A 26006-nucleotide genomic window follows, 5' to 3' on the forward strand; every position below is an offset into this window, starting at 1 on the left:
AGCAAGGCCCGTGATCTTCATAGAGAATATGAGAGTTTCTGTAATAAATTTTACACTAAGGGAAACATGAGGATAACTTGCTTCAAAGAGACTGCAACTTTTACGACCATTGAGAAGAAATGCGCCCGGTATCGATGGCTGGTTCAGACTCTAAACGGTCACACTTCGCGCAACTTAAGGTTTACAATATGAGTTATTCATATGACACAGTGTGGCCTGCTTGCGAACTTCAATCATTAGCTAGCTCTAGGGAATCATCATGTAGACGAGATACGCGAGATGCCTAATTAATCATCAACTTCCAAAAAGATCCTGCAGGTTCATGCCATTTTTTTTATAAGAAATTGTTCCAGTCTTGTATCTCAGCCTGATTCAGGCCCTATGGGTTTAGGCTACTTTTGCAGAAGGTTTATCGCAGGCCCACCAATGTTCCTGTAGATGATTGATATACAAGTAACAAATAGGCTTGAAAAATGGCCTGGCACCTTGCAAGCTAGACCGACAGTGAATTGGCTAGCTAGCCGTCCCAAAACCTCTAAGAACTGCTCACCCGCCCTCAAGAACTGACTACGAGCCGGGACTGGACTTCCTTTTATCTGCTGGGCCTATAAGTGATTGGGCCTATCTCCAACCCAAAACTCGAGCTGATAGGTTGTGGTACACAATCTCTTATAAACTTGTAGAATTCCTTTTATATTTTCGATGTGGGACTTAACTCTCAACAGTAATAGATTCTTCGAAAACATAAGATACATTGATATTTCGACACCTTTCAGTTTCTAAACAACTAGAATTATCTTGGAAAGTTCCAAATTTTGGGATGCCTTTGCTCGAATTACAATGCTATAGATGTTGTCTTGAGGAACCACTCGACAGCGAGGATCGACAGATAGGCCATATTAGCAAGAGGATATTGGAACTTAAAACCATACCTTCGCTGTGCAAATGCCAACGTGGTGCCTGGAAACTGTGGCTCCAAGGGGTAGGATTGGCCATATATTAAACATCTGGTACAAAATTGGACTTCTCAGAAATACAGGGACCATAATGAATGTAAACTGGAAATACGGGGTCAACAAAGCAATTAGCACTCGCGCACGTTTACTAAAGCGCCTGCCGGTCCGTGCGAGAAAATCGCCCGCTACGTAATCAACCAAAACCCTAATCCCCCCCGTTACCAGCCTCTCCAGACGTAGAATTCCTTTTCTACCCTACGTTCTTCGGGGGAAGCCCGTGGCAGTGCAGTGATTTAATCCAACGCCAGGGGTAAAAACATTAATCCGCTCGAGTCCCCAGCTCTCAGTTTTCTTCTTCGTCACTGTCAAAAGGGGTGATTTCAAAACCCTCGCTGGCTCCTGCGCTCCATCGCTCTCCCCAAAGCCGTTCCCTTTCTTCTCTGATGCAAACCCTAGCTCCCGATTCGCTCTAGGGTTTGGGGCCCAATCTAACTCCGTCGCTGTCCGGCAGATACGTTGAGAGGTTAGGTTTTAGCTTCAATCCGATTCGGCTGTGTTGGTGGGCTCTCTGAGATGGTCACTGGTACGAGAATGGAAGGTGGGGCTCCAGTTCTGCCAGCTCGAGTCCGCAGCACCATACAGTCGATCAAGGAGATTGTAAAGAACCACTCCGACGCCGATATCTACGCCGCGCTCAAGGAGAGCAACATGGATCCTAATGAAACCACCCAGAAGCTGCTCAATCAAGGTCCCTGTCTGCGCCCCTTCACTGTGCTGTGCGGCTGCGGGTTGGGTTCTGGGGAGGGCAGTAGTGGTTTTAGGGGGCGATTAATGGAATGAGGGTGGTGTTGACTCTGAAGCTGGCCGTCACTGATTTGTGTCTTGGCTTTTGTGGCGGCTCTGTTTGTTGATCATTACAATGCATGCCATTTCTTCCTTTGAGTTCTTTCATTTGTGCCCGAAACTTTGGTTTAACTGTCGTCCGAAGTATGCTGCGAGGCTTATTTCTCTGAAGCGAGGTGCTTGTTGAAATGCTTGTTCGTTTGTAGGTTTGGCCTACTTCTAGTCCGTCAGTACAATGGTGATTGTTCAGTAAGGGAGTGAAAAGCACAATGTCATGGTTTACTTTTCGTATTCTGGGATAATTTAGTGCTTGCATCATCGTGCCCTGTTGGTTTTTCCTCCAATATGTCAATGGGGTCTAACTTGATACCTCTGTTTCGGTGATGCATACGCGAGGCTGTTAGTGATTTTATGGTCTAATGTGCGTCTTTTTACTTATCTCAAGCTTGCTTTCTTGTTTCCTGAGTTTCCGGCCTTGCTATCCTTTTCCATGTTCTGCAAAACCTCGCGCAACTTACCTTTAATCTTCACCATTTTTGAGCTTCATTTCTGGTGCGAAAATTTTAGACTTTTTCTGGCATGCTTCTTTAAATCATAGTCTCCACACATCTGGCATGATGATCTGAAAGTTTTCTTATTAATATCAGATCCATTCCGTGAAGTCAAGAGCAAGCGGGACAGGAGAAAGGAGGTATGTTTCCGTATACATTAGTTATTTTTCCATGATAATATGTCGCTGATATTTTTAAAATTGAAGAAATTGAATTATTAAAAATTGAGATATGTAACTGCAAAACCAACTGTAGCTTTTTGCCATTTATATGCATCATTATCGGAAGATGGATGTGTGCTGATCCTCTCTTCTGTACTTAATTTAGCTTGAGACTTTTGATGGCTGTTTGTAAATGGTCTAGAATTTCATACAAGCATGTTGTCTGACAGAGGCGGGACTGTAATGGGAGTGAATTAAGAACAGATTCAATAGATATACGGTACCACAAGTGGAGGTTTTCCAGTATTCTGGCTTATGATTCTTGAAAGATGATGCATGCCAGAGATATCACCTGAAGGAATCTAGAGGGTGAAAGATAGAGTGATGAAGTGCTCTTTGACATCTTCCATTTATTCTTGTGAAATGCCATTCATGGATATTGGGTGGTTGAGTATGAGTTTGTTCATATAGGGATAGGGTTGCTACTAGAACATGGTGAACTTTGAGTAGAGTGTATGAGGGAGAAGGTGGACCTTAAAGTTGGCAGATGATGGAGCAGAGAAAGCAAGTTTGGAAATAGAAATTGTCCAATTGTCTTTGGAAGAAATCTTCACATTGTAGTAGTTCTACTTCACGATGGATGTGGTGGTGAGGTAAAAGACGGGAACATCTGCAAGGGATCTGTCTTTACTACAACTTCAAGCTCGTGTTAGAACCATAGTAGTATATGGCTGTTTTTTATCATTGATGTTTTTTCTTTAGGAGACGCTCAGAAGTCTTTTCTTAAGAGTAATGTTTACTTTTTTGTATGGACTACATTGTACACTCAACTGTCAATATTACTGATAGTTACTACACGCTTATGCTTTTTGATTCAGACTGCAGCCCAGAAGGTTTCCGTTGATCATACAAATCATTCTGAAAATGCTGGCCCTGGGATAATAGCTACAACACAACCAGACCATGTTGCCCACAGGGGAGGCTATTCTCGGAATCCTGCTAATAGTGCTGGTTATGGGCGCAAGCCTTTACCTGCAAACACAAGTATGTTGAGTTATTTATTTATTTATTTTTTGCCAGTGAATTTGTTTTAATATTTCTTATAAGATACCACCTCAGGATGTCTTTTATCTGATTCCATGCCAAGTTACAATTATGGTAGTCTGGACCTCCTTCCCATATGTTCATCTCTTATGGTTTAATTCCTGGCAGATGGACCAGTCAGCAAAGCATTCCGGGTTAAGCGGGACAACAGAGTGAATAATAATACAAATGTAGAGATGAAGACTGCTGCACTGCAGCATCCACCTTCCTCCAACAATGAAATAGCATCTCATACTTTTGAACGAGGGTATGCTTATTCCCGTCATACACTTTCTGTTCTGTTTTTTCATCTTTAGTGTTCTTGGCAAGCTGAATTTTAAGTAATTGTAAGAAGAGGGTGAATACTTAGCAAGGCAGAGAATTGATAATCCCTATCTGTTGTCAGAATCACCAGGTTTATCACTTTTTTCTTGTGCAATCATAGATCACTAGTATCAGGAGAGGTTTCTACCAAGATTCATTATTGATAAAGTGGCTATTATAGAACATATGTGAGAGAGCTATACATAAGGCTGACATTTTTCTCACCAACCAACAACTGATCATTTTTGAGTCCTCTCTGAGGAAATTTGATTTCAGTACTTATTCAATTTAATGTTCCATGCCATCTCATTGTTAGCTGCTTTATTTAGTCTTGCATAATAGTTTAAAGTTTGAGTAGCAATGAATAATGAACTATTCGATTATTTTTGCATGAGGCATTAGAGAAATCTTGAGACTTGTTTGAAATCATTGCTTGGTTGATATAATAGTGGCACCGCTGAGTCCTTGCATAGTTCATGTGGTCCTGATGGGCTGTGCTCTCTCATAGATCTGCAGGAAGTTCAAGTAATCAAAAGCCAGGAGGGCGAGGTTATTATCAAGTTTCTAATCCTCCTAGTGGCAGTTCACAAGATCGGCAAACCTCACGGCCCAATACAAGTGGCACTTCAGGAAAAGAAGGGTCAGAGGACTCTACCAAGCTCTCACGAGTTCAAACGGTTAAACCAATCAGTCCTCAGTCTAGCAATTCTGTGGTGGGGCTCTATTCCTCTTCAACGGATCCAGTTCATGTGCCATCTCCTGACTCTAGAGCGTCTTCTGTGGTTGGAGCTATCAAGCGTGAGGTTGGTGTGGTAGGTGTCAGGCGACAATCTTCTGAGGATTCTCTGAAGCGTTCATCAGGTCCGGGTGCTTCATCAAACGCACAGTTGAGGAGAGAATATTCTCCTTCAGAATCATTTCGATCTTTCTCTGCCATTTCTAAGACTGACCAACTCGGTCAGCCTGCCGTTGCTCAGTCCTTGGGATCTACGATATCAGGAAACAAATCAATGTTAAGTAGTCAGTATGGAGGCAAGCCTAATCAGCAAGCTATGGGCCATCAGAAAGGTATGCATCTCCTATAGAGTTATCGGTGCCACTAGGATGTCTCTCTATACCTGAAGCTGCCTTTTTCTTCATTATTGTAGTAAATCGTCATATGCTGGCAGGACTTACAAAAGTATCTTAAGTGTGAACATAAATGTTTTGTACCAGGATGTGCCATAGGCTTGTGATATCTACGTAGTTAATGAATCCAGGGTCAAACATTGAAGAATTTCTTGCAATGTATGTTTTCTCAATGTTTTTGTTTGTTTGATGCTGCATCATTCCATCTTCCTTTTTTTTATCTTAAAGCTTTAGACCTCCTCCTGCTCTTGGTAATATGCACTGGCTTTATAATTACCAGGTTCATGCTTGGATAAATTTAGAATCACAGATAAATCCCCATAACTTATCCTGGATAAATTAAGAATTACTGATAGATCTCCATACCTTTGTGGTAATAAGTAAATTGGCATTATTCACTCAGGAAAATGTGATGGGATTAACGTATCGAAGTGGTGTCAATTTTATTTGATTATCATTTTGATGGATCCCTGAGTTAATTTTCTTCTTCGGAACAGAAATGACATAATTCTTATTTAGCAGGTATTAAGGAATGGAAACCTAAATCTAGCCAAAAGTCTGGCGTTGTTAGTCCTGGGGTTATTGGAACACCTCCGAAATCTGCAGCATCTTCTGATGAAAACTCGAAGGATGTTGACTCTGAAGCTGCCAAGTTGCAGGATAGGCTTTCCCAAGTAAACGTCAATGAGTCTCAGAATGTAATCATTGCACAGCATATTCGAGTTCCCGACACTGATCGCTGTCAGCTGACTTTTGGCAGCTTTGGCATGGAGTACGAATCTTCTAGGAACTTGGTTCCTGGAGGAGTGAGAGAAGAATTAAATGGGGAATGTGCTGCAGGGTCAGTTCAAATTATTGATTGGTGATTCTTTTAGATTGCAATATAGATTGTTCAATTATGAATTTAGTAAATTTGGTATTTTAGCTGTCTGTTAATTTTTGTCCTTAAAGGGGTTATCATGCAAGGGAGGACTAGGAATTGTAGATGGTCTAAAAAAGATTTAGTAAGAGAGGAATGGTTGTCTTGCGGTCTACTCCCTTGCCGCAATTTAAGCCATCTTTTCACGTAACTAAGAAAATTGAGTAGTTTTATCAATACTTGGTAGAGACTAATGAGAGATTGTTGTTGGCAGTTTATCAGTATCAGATCCAATCCTGGGGGACCATGCTTCTATCAGCAAGCCGGTCGATTCAATTGATGAACGAGTTAGAAATTCCAGATCTGATTCTCCAGCATCATCTGCATCCTCCGAGAATCTGTTGTCTGAGAAAAGGGAGTCTAATTCTCAGAGTTTGGACAGTTATGGTGATATTGGATTGGTTCGAGAGGATAGTCGTTCCTATGCTCCTTCAGAGTCGCATCAGCAACAAGATTCATCTGATATGCCAAACTTTACGGTGAGTTTTGGTTCAACGAAATGTTGCCTCTTATTTGCTCAAGTTTTGTATTATACTCATTATTATCTTTGCAATTGCAAAAGCATTTAAGACCATGTATGCTGATGGGGCTTTTTCAGGCTTATGACCCTCAGGCTGGGTACGACTTACCATACTTTAGAACCACTGTGGAGGAAGCAGTGCGTGGCCAGAGCTTACAATCTCCACAAGAGGTAATTTGTATTCCAGATGAAAAAATTGTGAGTTTAGAATAATATTTGTGCAATAAAAGGACATGCTAAAATCCTCAGGCATAAAAACATATCTAAAATAAAATTGTTCTGTTCTCGAAGAGACATTGTTCAGGATCTCATAGTGTTCTTGCAATAGAGCACATTTTATTGGGAACTTCTCAAGATTTGAAATCTCTTTTTCTTTCAATTATCGAACTCCTATATTTAAATTGCATAGCTTAAATTAATTGAAGTAATCTTTCTATTTATTTATTTATTTTTTTTAAAACTTTTGTTTCTAGAAAATCCACTTTGATCAATATTACCCAATTTAGCTCATCAACCCAGAAGTCAGATGGTTTAATTCATTTTATTGAACGACTACTGCCCTTTCTTTTCTGTCTAAGAAAGTTGTGCGCATGCTAAAATCAATATTTACAATCCAACCTACAGGCCTTAAGCTCACATGCAGCAAATAGCATACCAGCATCGACTCTACCTGTTGAGCAGCAGCAGCAGCAACAACAACAGCAACAGCAACAACAGCAACAGCATCCTCAGCCGGTGGCGGCTCAGATGTACCCACAAGTCCATGTATCTCACTTTGCGAATCTAATGCCCTACCGCCAGTTCCTTTCACCAGTCTATGTCCCTCCTATGGCTGTGCCCGGCTATTCCAGCAACCCCGCCTACCCCCCTCCTCACCCGTCCAGTGGGAACAGCTATATGTTGATGCCAGGGGCCGCCACTTCCCATCTCAGTACGGGTGGCCTCAAGTACGGGATTCAACAGTTCAAGCCTGTCCCGGCAGGCAGCCCCACTGGGTTCGGGAACTTTGCAGGCCCTGCTGGGTATGCAGTAAATGCCCCCGGTGGGGTCATGGGAAATGCAACTGGGATGGACGATTCATCAAGGATGAAGTACAAGGACGGCAATATGTACGTCTCAAATCCTCAGGTAAGCTTCTAAACAGAATAGAGCATAAATTATAACATTATGCCAGACATCTTTTTGTAGTGAGTTGCATGTGATTCAGTTGTTGTTTCTGAGACTGAGCAGTAACTGCATTATTTGGCACGATTTCCTTATTTTTGTACTGGAATGGCAATCGTGCCAGTTATTCTTGTGGGCTGAAAAATATGAGCCGCTGAGCTGTAGTTTAACTGTACGTGTATTATGTTGTCTTGGACAGGCAGAGGCATCTGAAATATGGATACAGAACCCGAGGGAAATCCCTGGACTACAGTCCACTCCTTACTACAACATGACGGGCCAATCACCTCATGCTGCTGCCTACTTGCCCTCACACACAGGCCATGCATCCTTCAATGCGGCCGCAACGCAGTCTTCACATATGCAGTTCCCAGGCCTATACCACCCTCCGCCTCAGCCCACTGCAATGGCCAGTACACACCATCTGGGCCCTGCCATGGGTGGAAATGTCGGTGTCGGTGTGGCTGCTGCTGGCCCGGTGGCCCAGGTTGGGGCCTATCAGCAGCCACAGTTAGGCCAGTTCAACTGGACAACAAACTTCTGAGGCGAGCTATTCTAATCTTCTATCTGACCCCACCTTCTGTGTAAGCGAATGGATGAAGCAGTAGATGTCGAAAGAAAGAAATTTTCGGTATTCTTGTGATACAGATAACCCTATAATTAATTTTCAATCGATGCAATTCATCTTGCTACGTTCAGTTTCTCCTTTCCATGTATGACCATCTTCTGATCGGTTCATATGTATAAAAATCTCAATTATAGTTCCCAGAACCAGACCAAGCTATAAACCATTGGTCGAGGCATGGCATTACTGTCTTGTCTTCTTGCTGGTTTCTCTTAGGAACACGAGCGGGAAGAAATATGCAGTTTCTTCGGCCTAAACTGATCATTCAACATGTGCAGGTACTTCCCCCCCGACTAAACTTATCGTTTTCTGTTCAGGAAGTGTGTACGAGTTTTGGTCTGTCATTTGAATCTAGTAAAGACGCAACAAGGTAGCGACCGTAGTGTTGCTGTAGTCCTCGTGGTAGGCCCCTTTTGTCTGCAGAATTTGAATGCTTCGTAGTTGATGAGGAATGAAAGGGGCTGAAGAAGGATTCTTCGGTTCTTTAAGGGGATGGGAGGATCAGTTGTCTCCTTTGTCAGAGGGAAGAAAGAAAAAGCAAAAGAGATGCTCTGTCGTCGTCGTCAATGTCCTCTTTGTATCTGTGTTACGGGTGAACTCCATAGGGATCATCGACAGCTTTCCTTTTCTTCCGAGCTTTTGCCACTTTTGTCAAACCAAATCTTTTTATAGCTGTTGGCATAGCGATGATCTTAGGTTCAAACGTATTGCAATGGTCCCAACATGATCCTTCCCGGAAGAGTTCGGGGCCCCTCTGGACTTGTCGGTTGTCATATAAGAATTGGAGTTGGAATTATTCTTCGTAGTTTCTGAAGTTGTAGTCTAGTGGTGGTATCCCACGTCTTCGATGCCATCGTAATCACGGGAAGGTTTTCATGTCCTCACAATAGGTTGATTGGTGTGGTCTTGTCACGTTTGGTATAGGACCTGTAACAGTCGACGGTTGTGGCTTATAGGATACAGCAATTGACGGTCGACGGTGATGGCGATGATTTGCGGAGAGTTTGGATTCTGTTGTCGGGCATGAAAATGACCTTTGCTACTTGCTATTTTGGTGGACATATCACGACATAGAGGTGGTCTCGGGACATCTTCGTCTAGATATGACGGGTTCTTGTTTACCACGGTCGACTGTGTTCAAGAAAAAAACACGATTCCTTCCTCAAATGGTTAGTCCAAATAAAGAACAACCTATACAAATTCATCCATCCATTTAATATGTTGAAACATCGGTATCTTAGGAGTGCTTATGGGCCAACAGTAACAACTTTATCCATCGTGATTTATCAAATGGTAACGATCCTACACACTGGGAAAATATACGCGGTAACGATCCTCCACACTTGGAAATATACGCGATAATCTTATTGATCCATGCATTAGCCACCCATGCCGGCTTCATGATTTGTAGTAAGTTGCCATCAATCTTAATGAGAACGATGTCTCCTTTCAATTGGTGCATCAATTTAGTGGACTTTGAGGGGTCTACCTCAAATTGAGGATACCCATTCTTGTTGATAGGTGGAATCTTGGTGGCAATGGACATGGGTAGAGGGTGAATTCCCACCCCTCTTTTTCCTTTTTCCTTTTCCTTTTAATTATTTTTTAAATTCTTTTATTATATACATTTTAAGAGAAGTCTACGAATGTAACCATAAGGGAATACAATATAAAAGGGATATGAAAATTTACCTTAATCAAAATTCTCAATTAATTTCCAATCGACAGCAGAGTGTCACTGCAAATAAACAATTTTATTCATTTTTAATATGTTTTTGGTCTTCTAGGTTTAGGCCTTGTTAATGAGCACATGACTAGGGTTTGATTTTTGGGTCCCAAATTGGTACTCCTTTCCATGATCTGAATGGAATCTCTCCTTTCTTTCTCAATTTCCTACACTCCCCTCTCCCTTCAAAAGACTACCCTTGGCCATGATTTGGAAAAAAAAAAAGAATATTTAGTGATATCCCTCAAGCCTTTCCACTACACATCTAAATCCTATCAGCACACTTTTGCCTTCTTAAGGCCAAGCCTCCTTTTCTCCACATCTCCTTGGCATCTTTCCCTTAATATATCATAAATGCTCTCATAACAATATTAATTGCTCGCACAATATCATCATCATCACGCGGGAAATTCTTCGATTATGTCATGGAATTGTTAAGTTCCAGCGACAACCGTCGGATTGGGATCGAAGTGACGAATTTCCCGCCAAACATGCATGAAGCCGCATTTGACGATTGTTGACGGAACTTAACACGGTTCTATCACAGAACTATGCCATCGGTACTGTAATTCTGAACAAAACTGAGACGAAATTGAATATTATCGGTATCTCGTGTGTTGATTCTTAATGAGGTTGTGAGTGCTGCCTCTTGAACGAACTAATAAAAAACTTGTACCTTTATTCTCTCCTCTCTTGTCCTCAGTTTTTATGTTTCGTATGATTCATATGGAAATATAGTGGATCTGTCTATGGGAGCCCTTCCATAAATAAATCGTATTTATGGACGCAACTTAGATTAAATTGTGTAATATCAACATCTCGCACGTCAATTCTGAGTGAGGCTGCAAGTTGCAGCCACTTGAACATATTCGAATCGTGTTGTCGTTCTTTCTTCTTTCGTCCTTATTAATTACTTTTCTCATATATTGTGTGATTCATGTGGAAGTGTAGTGGGCCATGTGCGTAGGGCGTAGGTATGCGGGCATGGAGTATTATGATAAAGGGGCTTCCTTAAGCTTGAAGAGAATATCATGTATATACATACTTTGCCTAAAGAACAAAACAAAGGACCGATCATTGGCAACAATGTTCCTACATACCGAGTATAGATTCGAAATAGTTAGAGAACCCAAGATTGAGGATGAGAACTATATATATATATATATATATATATATATACAGTAGATCTTGGTACAGAGAGTTCACTCGAGAGGCGAAATTAGAGTGTTTTTATTGCAAAATTTAATAAAAAAATATGAATTTTGAGGAGGAATGCACACGAATGCTTGTTCTATTAGGAACTTTCTTATGGCCCTTTTTTTTTCTTTGCTTGCTGCATGTGGGTGTAGGCTTGATCACACTTTATTTTTTAGGGTGATTAGTACACCTAGACATTCAATAACTCATCAATGGAATCTAACTAGTTTAGATTTCAAACAAATTCACCTATTAAGAGTAAATCTCTCTCCGATTGTAAATTTTCTTCATTCATAAATAGAAGACTTTATTTACTGAAAGAGATGTTAAACTATTTGAACAAGTTCACGTTGATATAGTTACGCACTTTTTCCCACCATAAAACCACATATTTTCCTTTCCGTTGTCTTAATTGTAATAACTTGCTATTCCATTCATTATAATAGTTAATTAAATCGTTGCTTTATCTTTTTTCTTCGTTCAAATATTCCCACGTATCTATTTATCTTAATAAAGTTCAAGAGCCACGAGTGCAATCATTGCATATATATCATCAACAAAGACCCCTCTTTAATTAATTCCCATTTAACTATCTCCATGCATAGTGATATAGATAGGACAAACACCACGTATTTTATTCATAAAAGACCCAAAACATTTTTCTTTTTGATATCCTGAATATTATTTATATTTTGGTGTTTTCGATAAATAAATGAGATTTTAAGTTTAATTTTGAGGAAAGTTCAAAAAAAGATAAGTGCATGAGTGGAATGATTTAGTTTTGAGATATGATAACTATAGTTGCTGAGAGCTGATTAATTCAATGTTAGAAACCTAATAAGAAAATCTAGCTTGGTAAGATGATCGGATTAGACCATAAATATATCAATTTAGATTTTTGATTTGGATATAATTTCCATCTGTATATAAGCTCAATATAATTTCAACGTAATATATATCATTGAATTTTTTGAATATATATGTATTTTTTTCCGATGAATATATGTATATTTTTTTAATAATTTCAATGTCTTTATTTGCTTATTGGGCATTTTTTTGTGGAGGTATGAAGGAAATTTATTTATTCATTTTAATTTTTTGTGTTCCTAGCCGCATCATTTGACTGTTCAAACAGTGAGATAGTCCAAAAGTATAGCAAGTGCAATCAATGCACCTCCCTCCACTGTTTACGGATGATCATGTCATATAATTTTTATTAAAAGAATTCCCCCTCAATGTGTCCTTTGGTACTTTTCATTTGCAAAGGGCTTTGAAGCATTGCCTGTTAATTACCATACACCATCAGTTAAAAGGCACACAAGTCCTCTCTTTTATGCCACCATTAAAGAGGATATGAGAATTTAAAGACAACATCGTCCGGCCCGAATCATCTTCGTTTTTTGCGTCTTTTTTATTGCGGTGAAATTACCTAATATTTACTGGATAACTCTTTAATTCGTTAGATGCGTGCAGTAATACAATATTACACAAAAGCTAATACTTAACATTTTTCAAGGTAAAACCGAGACGAACAATGGATATCCTTGTTATTATCCAATTCGTTCTTCAACAATTGTTTTTTCTTTTTTCTTTTCTTTTTTTCCTTTGGTGAACTAAAGGACCCTAAAATCCAATTTCGTTAATTTGAAACAAACTTAAGCAATAGAATATGGTGACCCCTACAATATCTCCAAATAAGACCAAATCGAGTTCATGAGGGCAGCTACTTAATCTATGAACTCCATGCAACAATGTCAACGCATAATTTATCAGCCAATTCGTGCACATATTCCCTTCTCGATACACATGCTCTACCATAATTGACCAGTCTAAATGAGATAAGGCTAGAATATCTTGGACTAACCCATCATTACCGCTTGCTATGCATCGGTTAGTCGCGATAAGTGACAAATCACTTCCGAATCTACCTCAAGCAACAACTTCCTAATTCCCAAATCCCATGCCAGTTCAAAGACCTGTCTTGACTACCCTCAGCTCAGTTGCAATATATAGAAGTAGTTATTCTGATGTTCTGAGCAAAGCCGCCAAGCCAGCTTATTGGCAAGGCCTGTCGAAACCCCCAAAATAAAATCGATTTTCCCAAAACTTGCAGTAAGAAAAGGGTGAGAGCAGAGTCGAAATCCCAAAGGAGGCTAAGGGATTCTCTAAACCAATGAGCTAGCAAAAAGTAACGAAAGGGGAATTTTGATAATCAAGAAACTAAATTGCAGCAAAAACAATTTAAAAGTGTAAGGGAGAGTGAGTAATCAATAACCGAGAGACGTATGACTTGAGTTCGAAAATCACCTAGTGTTTGGTTGATCATAGAAGCATCATGATGTAAATTTCAGCAGCTAAGAGTCGAGTTCTCGCGACAACAAGGAATCAACTAGCATCTAAATTCTAACTAGTCAAAACACCATCTAACTAGTAAGTTTATCAACCGGTTGACAAGATATCGATCAATTCCCTAATTAACTAAGCAACGCTTTAAGCACAAGGATGCCTTAACCCGAGTGATTAATCGATTCGTCAATTAATTGACTCGTCCTATCATTCTCTAACCAATTAGGGCAGCAACTACCGTTCGTTCCTAATTAGTCTTGCTTCGAATCGATTTCTACAAACACCGTAGTAGTCGTCGATAAGCTAACTTACAAATATTCTATTCACGACCATGAGAGAATACTTGTAATGATAATATTCAAGAATGAATAAGTGCTGAAATCGAAATATTAAAACCTGTTCCTCACAACCAAACCGTGAGGTTTCCGTTCTCAAGTCAAACGAAACGAATTAGTCACACATGGCTATGCAGGAATCCACGAAAACTGACAATCGTTGGAAGAACACTCCGTAGCTGCCTGCCTCCTTTTCCAGTTTCTCCTCTCCAAAAACTTAAAAACCTAAACCTAGATGATCCTTAGGTTTTTATATCTCCCACAAAAATAGGAAACAAATAATGAACCTATCTTTAAAGATTTTCTAAAAACTTCCATTATAACTGAAGGGGAATCTTTGGATTTGTAAATAAATAAATCGGGGATTGATTCTGAACTCCCTCTCGAATTGGTCCTGCAATCTGGTGCATAACTGATCTGAAGTCCTTGTATCCTTGTAAGTTCCATCTTGACACTTCAAAAGTCTACAATTCATCCCGAACATGCACCAAATTGCCTCCAACGCTTTTCTCGCCTAAGTTTTCCTAGAAACGTCATCCAAGCATCAGATACCATGAAAACAACATAAAATCAAGTCTAAATTGTACCCATTTCATGGACAAATATTCTGTTATCACTTATCTCGAATGAGACCGCAAGCAGCTGCCTTCCCGGGATTCCCTTTGCCACCCCATCCTTGTTCAACCTGTGCCGGTCATGAAAGGATTTGCTCTATCCCACGTTCCTCCATTCTCGTACCACACAAGGACTCTACTCAGTCACAACCGATAACGCGGTTGCAAAACTGCTGGTCGATTGGTTTTTGTTTATATAAACTCACCTGTATTATTAACAATTATTCCTTTACAGTATAAACTAAATCCGACGTAAATTACTTGTTTAGATGACGATACCACCCAAAAATGAAAGCCAATCCTTATTATTTTTTAATTTTTGGTATGTAGCAACACGTGATATTAGTGAGCTACGAATAATCCAGTTTCGAGCCAATCGACCCATACTCTCCCCATCATAAATTTTCTCCATTTATGAGACTTATTGAATTTAAAATGTTATTTAAAAAGAGTAAATACTCAACTATTTGAATCATCAATCCTTAATATTAGCACAGAAAATATATCATCCTATAACTGTGTGCTCTTTTGTCTTCAAACCATCGATATGTATTATAAGTGAAGAGAGCCAAAATTGAGAGCTCAAACAGTACACACAATCACTCACTCTCACTCACTCCCTCTCTCTCTCTCTCCCCCTCTCTCTCTCACCCCATAAGCGTGCCTTATAGCTCTCATTACCCTCTCAAACAAACAAACACCCACACTCATCAATGGCGAATGTCAACTTTGTTTGCTTCTCATAATTTCTTGCTCTTCCCTTAGAGAGACAGAGAAAGCGAGAGAGATTCTCATCAAAGTCTTACTTGTATACGTACATACATCTATGTGATTGATATAAAGGTTTTGCGCATATATATCTAATGGAGAGGAAGAAGACTAATAGTCACAAGCCATCATCAACATCCCCGCACCTCCTCCACAACCCTTCCTTCTCCTCCTCTCTTCTCGACTCCATCTACCGCTCCATCGACGAGGAAGGCGGGGGCGGTTATAAGGTTCCGGACGAAATGGTCTCCTACAAAGGCTTAACCTTAACCGCGAGAAAGAATCGAAGTGCCGGTTGTTCTTTCCGGGAGAAAGAGGATGAGGAGGAAGGATCAGAAGTGAAGGTTAATAATGATTTCCGGAGAATCGAGAAATGGGTGATGGAGAAGAGGAGATCCAGCGAGAAGGCGGCCTTTGCTAGTCGGAAATCTTCCTCGGCGGTGCTTTCGAGTTCGAACTCTAACTCGAGCTCGAGCTCGAGCTCCTCTGACTCTAGCTTTTGGTCCGGGGGTTTGTCTTCCTCGGAGTCAGAATATTCGTTTTACGGCCCAAAGTCAGTATCTTCTTCATCTTCTTCGTGTTACCCCACTCCGAGGCCAAAGCTGGTTCGGACAGAGAGGAACGCAAACGCTTCGTTGTCTCAAAAGTCGAAGAAGCGTCACGATCACGAGGAAGTCTTTGCAAAGACGAAATCAAAGGCATTGAAAATTTATGCGGAGCTAAAGAAGGCAAAGGCGAAGCAGCCGATCTCGCCTGGGGGTAAGCTTGCGAGCTTCGTCAACTCTCTCTTTGCAAACTTGAAGAAGAAGCCAAAGATCGTTTTGGAAACCTTGGGAGGGAATTGTGATGAGAGCACTAGGGTTAACTACTCGAAGTCGAAGTCGGCCCCGTCTTACGATTATCCTTCTTCGGCTTCGTCATATTCGAGGTCGTGCCTCAGCAAAACTCCTTCTTCCGGGGTCAAAATGAATATCAACAACGGCACCAAAAGGTCGGTGAGATTCGATCCTGTTAGTGTGATCGTGGGTGAAGATTCCCAGCCCTGTGGTCGTAAAAACCTTCCCGAGGAAGATGGCATCCATGTTCATGCATTGGAGGAGAACAGGAGGGTAGCCGAGGCTGCAAGAAAGTTGCTGGAGAGTTATCGAAGGACGAAATACGACCCGAAAACATGTCATGATGATCTGAGCGAGGATGACGAGGAGAACGAAGACGGAGCAAGTAGTTGCTCTAGTTCGGATCTCTTCGAGTTGGATAACTTGTGTGCTATGGGGATCGAGAGGTATAGGGAAGAACTGCCGGTTTACGAGACGACCCATGTTGGTACTAATCGAGCTATAGCTAGTGGTTTGCTTCTGTAAAAGTACGGGCTAAACTCGGATATGGTAATTCAGTTTCATATCCTCGAGCTCTTATGTTTCCGTCAAGTCATATTTTCTCGATGTGGTGATTGGCGAGTTCGTTAATTACTGTCCATGATCATTGATCAATCATCGACGAAGGGGCGGATTTGAGAAGCTGCGCCCGAAAGTTCGAAAACTTGATCGGAAGGACGGACAAGCTTGTAAAGCAGAACAAGTTTGAGGGCTATATCCGGACTTGATCCTGAATATGTGTGAGTTCTTGCAATAGAAAATTTTACAAGTTAATCGATGGGGAGTGGGGTATACATGGGAAATTAATTAGAAGAATTTCTCTTTTAATTATTATTATTCACTTTGTAATATCTCTTTTCTCCTTAATTAATTGAATGAATGTTTCCAAATATTAATTTTTATTCACCTTTATTTTTTTAAATTAATATCTTGTACTAGAGAACTCGTGCTTTGGTGGATTCTCAAATCGCGTTCACACACGAAAAGGGTGAAGTGGAAAAAAGAGGGAAAGTAAAGGGAGTGAATGTGAACAATGAATTAAATTCTAGATTGCCATACTAAAAGCAAAGGCATATCTTCCACCTCTCATCATTCAATGTTGGAAGATAAAGTAGAGAAAGCTTTGCTCAATATGGGCCATTCCCTACACTCAACTTTAATCCCCCAAGAGTACTCCAATTTTGATAGCCATTACTTCTCAAACATCTTTTGTGAATTTTAGTACTTCAATCGCGAAGAGAGAGGAGCTCGTGAGCCAGTCGAAATACTTACATGATGGTATTTAGATATATATAATCATATACTAGATAAAAATTTCAAAGTGAACACCAAATAACAAAATAAATTTCAGAGTAAATATTGATATAAGAAAGAATCGTGGTTCAATATTCTTTTTTGTGCCGAGACTATCATAATATGTTCTTAACTTATTAGTTGAAATTAATCCACGTTCTAGCGTTAGTTTGGTCATGATTATAAAGTGCTTTGCAGCATTGCAAATAAAATTTGCCCACTTGAATCGCACTTTGCTAAGTGCACAACATGTCATAGTTATCGTCATTCATATTTTAGCTGGCTAAGCTTAGCTTTTATTCTTTGGCAAGAATTTGTGTAACTTAATTGTACCTATTAATTAAAAAAACTAAATTACAGCTTATAATTTCCATGAATTATTGCTAGTCATGGAATTATTATTTTTTATTATTTATTTTCTTTTCTTGAATATGGGTGTTGGAGTTGATAATGGGAAGAGAAAAGGAAGGGAAGGGCAAGGAATCGTCGGCGGTCTCTAAAGCAGTGGACAGCCAAATCTAATCTCTGATCCTTTTGGCCTCAATTGTCAAATCCGGTTGGCTTCTAACCCAAATTTTGAACATGCCTTAAAAGTTGTCCTACCTAGCTCGCACATATCTCCCAATTGTTTTCGATAATAATTATTGTCATTCATAATATTATTAGGATGGTTGTCCCTATCCAAAAGTTCTGACTCTCTTCTTAATTAGTGCACCAAATAATTTCTTACTCTGTTTAGTTTTATTTCGTAAATATCAGAGCACCATTGATGGCTCCTGTCGTTGATCATCGATCCTCTTTCGTTCTGGCGGGTTAGTTCCAACTGTTTGAAATTATTACAAAGGGAAGCTCGGTTGATGATGGCCCCGATTCACCCTCTGATACCCAGTCGGCAAATGCTCTAAGTATAAGTTCGGGAAAATTGGTATAAGAAGAGTAGATATAACTTACCAAAAGAGCTATTTTTGTGTTTGGTTTTAGAGTTGATTTTTGGTTTTAATTGATTTGTAATGATTGTATTGTGATATTATGAAAAAAAGTATGAAAAAGTAATTAATAGTTGAGAAAAAGTAATGATTGTGTTATTAAATTGTGAAAAAAAGTAATGAATAGTTGATAAAAAATAATGATTGTGTTATTGAATTGTGGAAAAAGTAATGAATAGTTGATAGAATTTAATATTAAAGATTGCCTTCCCTGGTTCCCCCCTTGCCCCCCGAGCGTAATCCTTGTGTTGTTGAATTGAAGATAAGTGAAATTAAAGTGGAATAGAGTTAAAATTAATTTGTAAATACAAACGGGTTAAATAATTTAGGCTTATTCTAGTAAAATTATACAAATTCTATTAAGTAGATAGGTGTTGTATGTTCGATCACGACTGATCACCGAGCGTTTACCTCAAATTAATATTGCAACATTTGATATGTCTTTTCGTCTGATTTAATTCGATTGATTTTTCACAAGGTAACCGTAAGTAGGTTGTCCCGATTATATTGATTTGAACAGCCGGAGAGAGTCTTATTTTATCTTATGGCAACTATATGACATATGAATAACTCGTTCAAGCGCTCGATATTCGGATAAAATCTTGATCTTATTCTGTCATAGTGAGTGCAGTTAGTTATATTGTTATTGACTTCCTAACGCAGCAACGTCTACCATACAAATTAGATAAATAAAGAAAAAAATGGGAGGACCACAAAATCATAGTAGTGTGATATGCTAATTAGGTTTTAATCATTGCTTATCCTTAGACGGGACATTTTAAATAAATAATATACTAATAAGATTTCTATAAATTATATAATAGGCTATTAACTTATCTCTATGAAAAGGTTGCCTCTACACAGTCAAAAGTCTCATAAACACTTTTAGGATTCATATAAATAATAATATTATATTATTGTATTGCAAATATATAATTTAAATTCAATTAAAAATCTTTTCTCTCTTTTTTTTGGCATAAGCACACCAAGAAGCATGGAGTGACATGTCCCAGCAATATAAATTAAAGCACGATGATCTTGATCCTAGCAAGAATTTGTTGACACTACTCTTAATTTAAAATTTGATTAAGAGCTTACCATAATACGAAGCCGCATTCTCGGAGAAGAATTGAGGAAGAACAAGAGATCTATAAAGAGAATGATTTATTCAAGGAAAAAGTAAAACTTCACAGTTTACATCCAATTACAAACAGAAAAAATAACATTTTTGGTCTTATAAGTTTAGCATTCAGTCAATTTTAATCCTTCAAGTTTTAAAAGTGCTGAATTAGTCCTATATGTTTGCTTCACAATGCAATTTTGGTCAATTTCGTGACTTATAGGACAAAAAAATGTCTTTCTTTACCAAAATATATAAGATCACATTTTAATTCAAAGTTAACTTATAGGAGTAAAATGTTTTCAAAACTTATAAAACTGAAATTCTCTTAGAAGCAAATGGATGTGATTGATTCGATAATTTTAAATCTTATACGACCAAAAATATATATATATATATATATATTTCAATTACAGACCGTACAAAACTCGGCTATGTATGTCTATATATATATATATATGTCTATACATAGTTATAGATGTAGAGTCGTTTAGTTAGGTCAATTTTGTAACTATACTGGTACATTTCTCATATTTCAATACGCAAACATGTACAGTTATAATTTAATCAGATTTGAAAATAATGCATGGTTGGTGAAATGGGAAGAATTGATATTCTATGTGACATTAGCTTATGGCTTCGTTGACTCAATATGTCCGATTTTCTTCAACGTAATCCCGATCTTGATATTGTGAGGGTCCCTAGACGATAACTTATTATAAATTAGTATGAATTTTGCTTGGGAGGAGCAAGCACAATTGCACCTTATTATAAAATGGAAATAATAAGGGCAAAATTAAGTAGCTGGTACCGAAATAAATTATAACAAAAACATTTCCGAAGCAAAAGCTATAGGAAAATTACTCGATTGTACTGTGTACATATGGATCGTTAATTAGTTCGATATTTAATCTTAAGTCGTATACACATTTTATGAACAGCGACTTGGTTTTAGGTAGCAAGCTGCTTATAGTTCCAGAAGGTGGATGGACATTGCACCTTATTAGAATTCTAAAGTCACCGCAAGGTTATAAACTCTATTCAGAAATTAATTCTCTTCCCTTTTTTTTTTAATATAGAAAAATGGCTGTTACTGTCATAATCAATATCCTCTAGTTCTGAGTATAGACTAAATATTAAATACGGCAAGAGATTTTTCACCCAAAAAAATAAAAATAAAAATAAAGCTAAGGGATTGGTGGGTTAACGTATAGCCATTGGAATGTCACTCACCCACCATGCATCATCTACAAAGTCAAAACCCGGATGAGTTTGTCCCGGAAAAAGCTATCCTTTGTCTGAATATTGAGCAGCATGAGGAAATCAAGGTATTGCCAGATGTTGACTGGGAGCTGAAGCTTTTGGGGCTAATTACCTCAGACCGGCGTTATAGGGTGGACTTGGTTGCTAGCCAACTCCGTGATCAGTGGCACCACCTTTCAGCTCCACCGTGGATCTACCGGCAACCTAGCAAGATGTGGGAGAGTTAACGTTCGCCACGGCCCAAGATAGAGAAGAGGTACTGCTAAATGGGCCCTACAACATAAGCAATATGATACCCGTGGTACAAAGGTCGAAACCATCACGGGGCACTCCGAAGTTTGAACTATCTAAGGTCCCGGTATGGATCGAGCTTAAGAATGTGCCGCGCGGCCAAATTCAGACGCCCTCTACGGTTATGTTTTTTCTCATCTTTCATTGCCCAAGTCTTACAGGTAGATATGAGTGGAAAGAGTGAGATGGAAGGTGCCTGGCCCCAAGCTTGGGTTGAGATGAATCTTGAAGAGGCGGTAATGCCATCAGGAGGTCTCCCCAAAGGAGATACGATCGTAGAATGCACAATTGGCTTCAAAATTGGCCCACCTTGATTTCACTGTGGAAAATATGGCCACTATGCAGCATTCTGCATGTGCCCACGATAAGTTATACAAACGGAGATTGATGCCATGAAACTGCGAGGGAAGTCGATCAAAGATAATATGGTAATTGCGCGGATCCGTATCCGGCCGCGACACGTGACTGGCGTCAAGGGATGCGTAAATGAGAAAATGGATGGGAGTCGCTGCTTTCCCGTTTAAGGTATGAAGATCTAGGGTCGGAGAGATACCCAAGTTTAGGGTGCATGATACGATACCTCTTAGGTTTTTAAAGGTCATGGTATGCGGAATAGAAATCTAGGTTCGGGGGTCCTGTTACGGCCAAGTTTCTTCGATCTCTCAAGGATTGATACTCAGCTTGTCTAGGGAGTTTGTCGGTTTTATCTGCCGAGTTGTTTAAGGTTCCGCACATGTCATGCGTAAATCGATCCCAAAATTACGAGAGACTTGAATTGAAGGAATGATTATGATAATATAGGAGTAACCTATATGCATGATAAACCCACTCACTTTTTTGTCTTTCGTTTTTTCTCCTTTTTTATGTGGTTTTCTAATAATAAATCCTACCAATTATTCATGCAAATGCGTTAGTAAATTCAATGATGCGTCTTTTTGATTTTTCATGACATGAAATCTATCCTACCGATTAAATATGCAACCTAAACTACATGCTTCTTTTTTATCAAATTTTTCTTAAAAATCGAATGAATTAACCTACAACTAACCAGTTTATTTGAGATGGGCCACCTCACATGATCAAACTGATCCGATCAACTCATTCTCGTGCCGCTCATGACCTCATGTATGTTAGGCCCAGGATTTACAATTATTGATCAAAATACAATGAAATGAACTCTCAAACTTTCAATTGGCTCCCTGACCCGATACATGACAATTCACTAGTCTTTTTCCATGTTCCCAACCTAGGTCACTCAAATACATAAAAAAAAAATGACATAATGCAATAAGATATCCCAGGGCTAACATGTGTGAGTCAATATCATCTCATGCTCACCAAGAAAGAGATCTAAGACCACAAAATATATTCTTAATTATCAAAAATGGGCCCAATTTTAATTTTAAAAAAGGGAAAGGAGGCTCGGGTGAGCCTAATGGGCCTTAATTGGGTCAAATGGGCCCAACTAGGCCCAACGAGTCGAATCAGCCCACATTGGCTATTAGGCCACCACAACTGGCCTGCCTTGACCTGAGTGACCCTCTGAGGTCCTAAAGGTTCGACCAAGTCTGTGGTGACTAGATAGCCGCTTTCTCGATACCAGTCGGGCTCAAATTTTCGGGTTTTGACCCGATTCACCTGTTAAGTCACAATATCTCGTCTCCTAAATGGTTAAGGCCTGAACTCGTGATTCATTAAATCTCGATTTTAAGTCGAGTCTACGTGATTTATTTAGTTCGTGTGGGGCTCTAATTAAAAATAGCATTCAAAACTTAAAAACACACGAACATGGGCATGCACGATCATAACATCATTTTATTTACCGATTTTAAGCTCGAGTGGATCGATTAGCCGATTTAATGTCCTTAGCCGATCTTGTCAAGGCTGAATGTTCATGGATTCCATTTCGTGTCGGTTCGTTCTCATTTCACACAGTCCATTTTAGGTTTGAACCTTTAATTATCAAATTTTTGTTTGGGTCGGTTCTCATTGCACTGGTTTTTAAAGGGTTGAGTACTTGTTAAGACCGGTTCATGCTTTTCGATCACAACACGAATTTACCATTGTCATCCACAAAAACATCGAATCAAGCAAATAAAAGAGTCATAATCATGCCACTAAGCTCAAGATTTATATCTCTTTCGAGCATATGTAGGAAGGACCAAGGTGTGCCTTCGAGTTCCACACGAGCCAGGAGAGCAATGAGTTGATTGAGCTCGGCACAACAACATAACAAAAACTCGAGGTGGGAAGCAACAGCGGTAGAGCTTAGTGAGCTCAGATAAGGCCCGAGCAGTGATAGCAACAATCCGGCAGCAGCGATAGATGCTCGAAGGAGCCGAGTGGCAGGGCAGCGACCAAGGAGTGGAAGAGCAGCGGTGCACAGCAGCATCTCAAAGAGGAGAGGAGCAGCACGCAGTTACGGTTTGGAAGCTTGAGGAATGGTAGTAAAAGCCGGGGGGAGGGGGGGAGAAATGAAGGAGGTTAGGGAAGTTCACACATGGCGGTCTCGACAAAGGGAGAGAAGGGAGATGATGGTGATGATACAAAGGGTAGGTAGGAGATGATGACAGAGATGGAATGAGAGGAAGGATGGAGGGGGTTGGTTATGGTAATGGAGATGGTTGAGAGGAGGTGATGGTGAAGATGATGGAGAATGTTGTGTTGATCAATGGAGGAGGCTATGGTGAAGATGTAGATGACTTTGGTGGAGGTACAGATGGCTATGGTGAAAATGGAGATGACTATGGTGGTGGTATGTAAGGATGGAGCCGAGAGAGCAACACTGACTAAACCATGGACCTCGTGGAGAGAACCAGTACCGTAGCCACTCGTTTCCGATGAGATCGTGGAGGAGACATTGAGGATCGCTACCCTAGCAGCCCGTGCAGTGGTCTCCTGTGAATCTCGTCGGCCTTGTCCGCCTACTTTGTAGTCATAACCTATACCTACCGCATCTACTAACCAAAAACCAAATCCTTCCAGAGTTAGTAAGTCTGCTCTATATCCTCCTGCCTACACCCGCAATGATTCACCTAGATCCTCTCAATCAGCGCCATATCTTTGAGTCAATCTAAACTTGTTTCCACCAGCCCACAACTCCTTGCTATTAGGGCTTGGCCCAAGCCTTCAACCTATACAACCCGTTTCTTTTCAGTCCGTAACACAATCTTACCCATCCGGGTTGGACACCCATCACAATCCCAGTTTAATCACTCAGCCTAGGTCTAGAGCTAGGATCTGATATGCTTCCTCGGCCTGGGCTCCTCCCCTACCTATCACCACATTCCCTGCTACCCAAACCAAGCAAGCTATCGCCATTCTCGATACGATGAAGGCACAGTCTTCGCCTTCGGAATCACTCATCTCTTTTGCCTGTTGTACTCCCTCTGAATCCCCCACAACCATTGTCCTAGCTATATACCCTTGGAGATCTTGCCAACTACCGACCATCTCCATCATGCCACTGTGGTTGCCATTCCAACTGTGCAAGTGACATCATCGAACTTCCCCTAGCCGAATTTGATTCAGAAGCCGACTACTCTTATGGACGAAAGTGCTCTCCTTGAGGTGCTCATTAATGATCTGGCTTATGCGGACCAGTTTCAGGAGAGATGGGAAGCAAACCAAAGCCTGATAGGAAAGCATGCTACGTGGTTATTCGCGGCTCATAAGGCTCAGACCCTTGAGGCCCAAGCTAATATAGAAGGCCACACTGATGTTGAGGTCGAAACAGGGGTACACCTCCCTCCGCAGATTAAAGACCGTGACAAAGCAATCATGGTGGAGTCTCTACCTCATAGGAAACGCCCTTGGCCTACCGGGTGCATTTTCTCATAAAGGTGGTGTTGTTATTCGTAGCCTTGGGGAGCCGGAAACCAGACGAGCCGTCAGGTCATGTCTCAATACAGAGTACTCAACATCAACCCCACCACCGCCTGCGGAGCAACCGAGCTCTGAGCAGGTATCGACCTTTTTTTGAACTATGCATATCACTAGTGGTTCGTACAAGTCGTCGGTACACATGAGAGTCCTTGCATGGAATTGCCAGGGATCCAGCCGCCCCCTGACAGTCCGTTTTCTTTGCGACATCTCCTCAGAATTTTAATTCTTTTGTCAGAAATTAAAAGTTTGCGTCACAACCTCTTAAATAGTCTTGGTAGATTAAGATTTATGGAGTAGTTTGTCCAACGGCCCATTATGGAATAAGAAGAGGTCTAGTATTAGCATGGAATAATGTGTACTCAATTGAGATCCTTAGATCAAATGAGTCCTTCATACACGTCCAAATATTTGTGGTCCCAAACTCACGACCTTAGGAATGGACATTCGTGTATGCATTACCTTGCTACGAGGATGGTCGACTGTTCTAGGAGAGTCTAATAATGCTTAAGGCTAGAATCATGGTGCCCTGGGCTCTAATTGGTGATTTCAACCAAGTATGAACGGCAGAAGAGAAGTTAAGGGGCAATTCCCTGCTTGTTACTCGAACAGCTGAAATGGTTGAGATTCTCGATGAATTAGAATTGTTTGATCTGGGATTTCATGGCCACCCATTCACGTGGTCCAATAGGAGGGAAGGTGATGCAAATCGTAGTACGACTTCAAGGGATCTAATTCAAGTTCCAATTGGACCGATTACGCGAGCACGAGCAAAGAAGTTTAAAGATGAACTCAACGGCCTGATTCAAGAGGTTTGGGCTCAAGCAAATTCGTGGAAGCCCATTGGACATGAATCACGTGATCAACAAAAAATCCATCAATTTGATTCAAGTTATAGAATATTCTGGATAAGGTTAAATTCAGCAAGTGTTTAAGGAAGCTTCTAGAATATTTGATGATCAAGAGAAGATATCATCATATTTGTTTAAAATTTGAATGTCATGGAGATATCATTAGATTTCATATCTTTATAGAT

General features: G+C 40.1%; 2 protein-coding genes across 3 annotated transcripts; both read left to right on the plus strand.

The window, feature by feature from the left end:
• Positions 1 to 1225: 1225 nt before the first annotated feature.
• LOC116210184 lies at positions 1226 to 8417 on the plus strand. Of its 2 annotated transcripts, none has more exons than XM_031544007.1 (10): positions 1226 to 1704; positions 2447 to 2490; positions 3390 to 3555; positions 3724 to 3862; positions 4427 to 4986; positions 5569 to 5908; positions 6180 to 6444; positions 6564 to 6656; positions 7110 to 7613; positions 7849 to 8417. In XM_031544007.1, exons 1-10 carry the CDS (start codon positions 1530 to 1532, stop codon positions 8191 to 8193), a joined length of 2631 nt encoding a protein of 876 aa, XP_031399867.1. In that variant the 5' UTR covers positions 1226 to 1529; the 3' UTR covers positions 8194 to 8417. The 2 variants fall into 2 exon arrangements, with proteins under 2 accessions (XP_031399867.1, XP_031399868.1); XM_031544008.1 differs by having other exon boundaries at positions 1237 to 1704; positions 5569 to 5887.
• A 6641-nt stretch (positions 8418 to 15058) lies between these two features.
• LOC116210213 (protein BIG GRAIN 1-like A) lies at positions 15059 to 17037 on the plus strand. The gene has a single exon (XM_031544058.1). It carries the CDS (start codon positions 15356 to 15358, stop codon positions 16619 to 16621), a length of 1266 nt encoding a protein of 421 aa, XP_031399918.1. The 5' UTR covers positions 15059 to 15355; the 3' UTR covers positions 16622 to 17037.
• Positions 17038 to 26006: the final 8969 nt, after the last annotated feature.

Source organism: Punica granatum, chromosome 6, assembly GCF_007655135.1.
Source record: "Punica granatum isolate Tunisia-2019 chromosome 6, ASM765513v2, whole genome shotgun sequence".
NCBI classification, from domain to species: domain Eukaryota; kingdom Viridiplantae; phylum Streptophyta; class Magnoliopsida; order Myrtales; family Lythraceae; genus Punica; species Punica granatum.

Excerpts from the sequence above, each read along its gene's own strand:
- LOC116210184 (XM_031544007.1), top strand. The coding sequence starts at position 1,530 with ATGGTCACTGGTACGAGAATGGAAGGTGGGGCTCCAGTTCTGCCAGCT. Across the intron at positions 6,445-6,563 it reads CTGATATGCCAAACTTTACG|GCTTATGACCCTCAGGCTGG; the intron begins GTGAGTTTTGGT and ends GGGCTTTTTCAG. Across the intron at positions 6,657-7,109 it reads GCTTACAATCTCCACAAGAG|GCCTTAAGCTCACATGCAGC; the intron begins GTAATTTGTATT and ends TCCAACCTACAG.
- LOC116210213 (XM_031544058.1), top strand. The coding sequence starts at position 15,356 with ATGGAGAGGAAGAAGACTAATAGTCACAAGCCATCATCAACATCCCCG.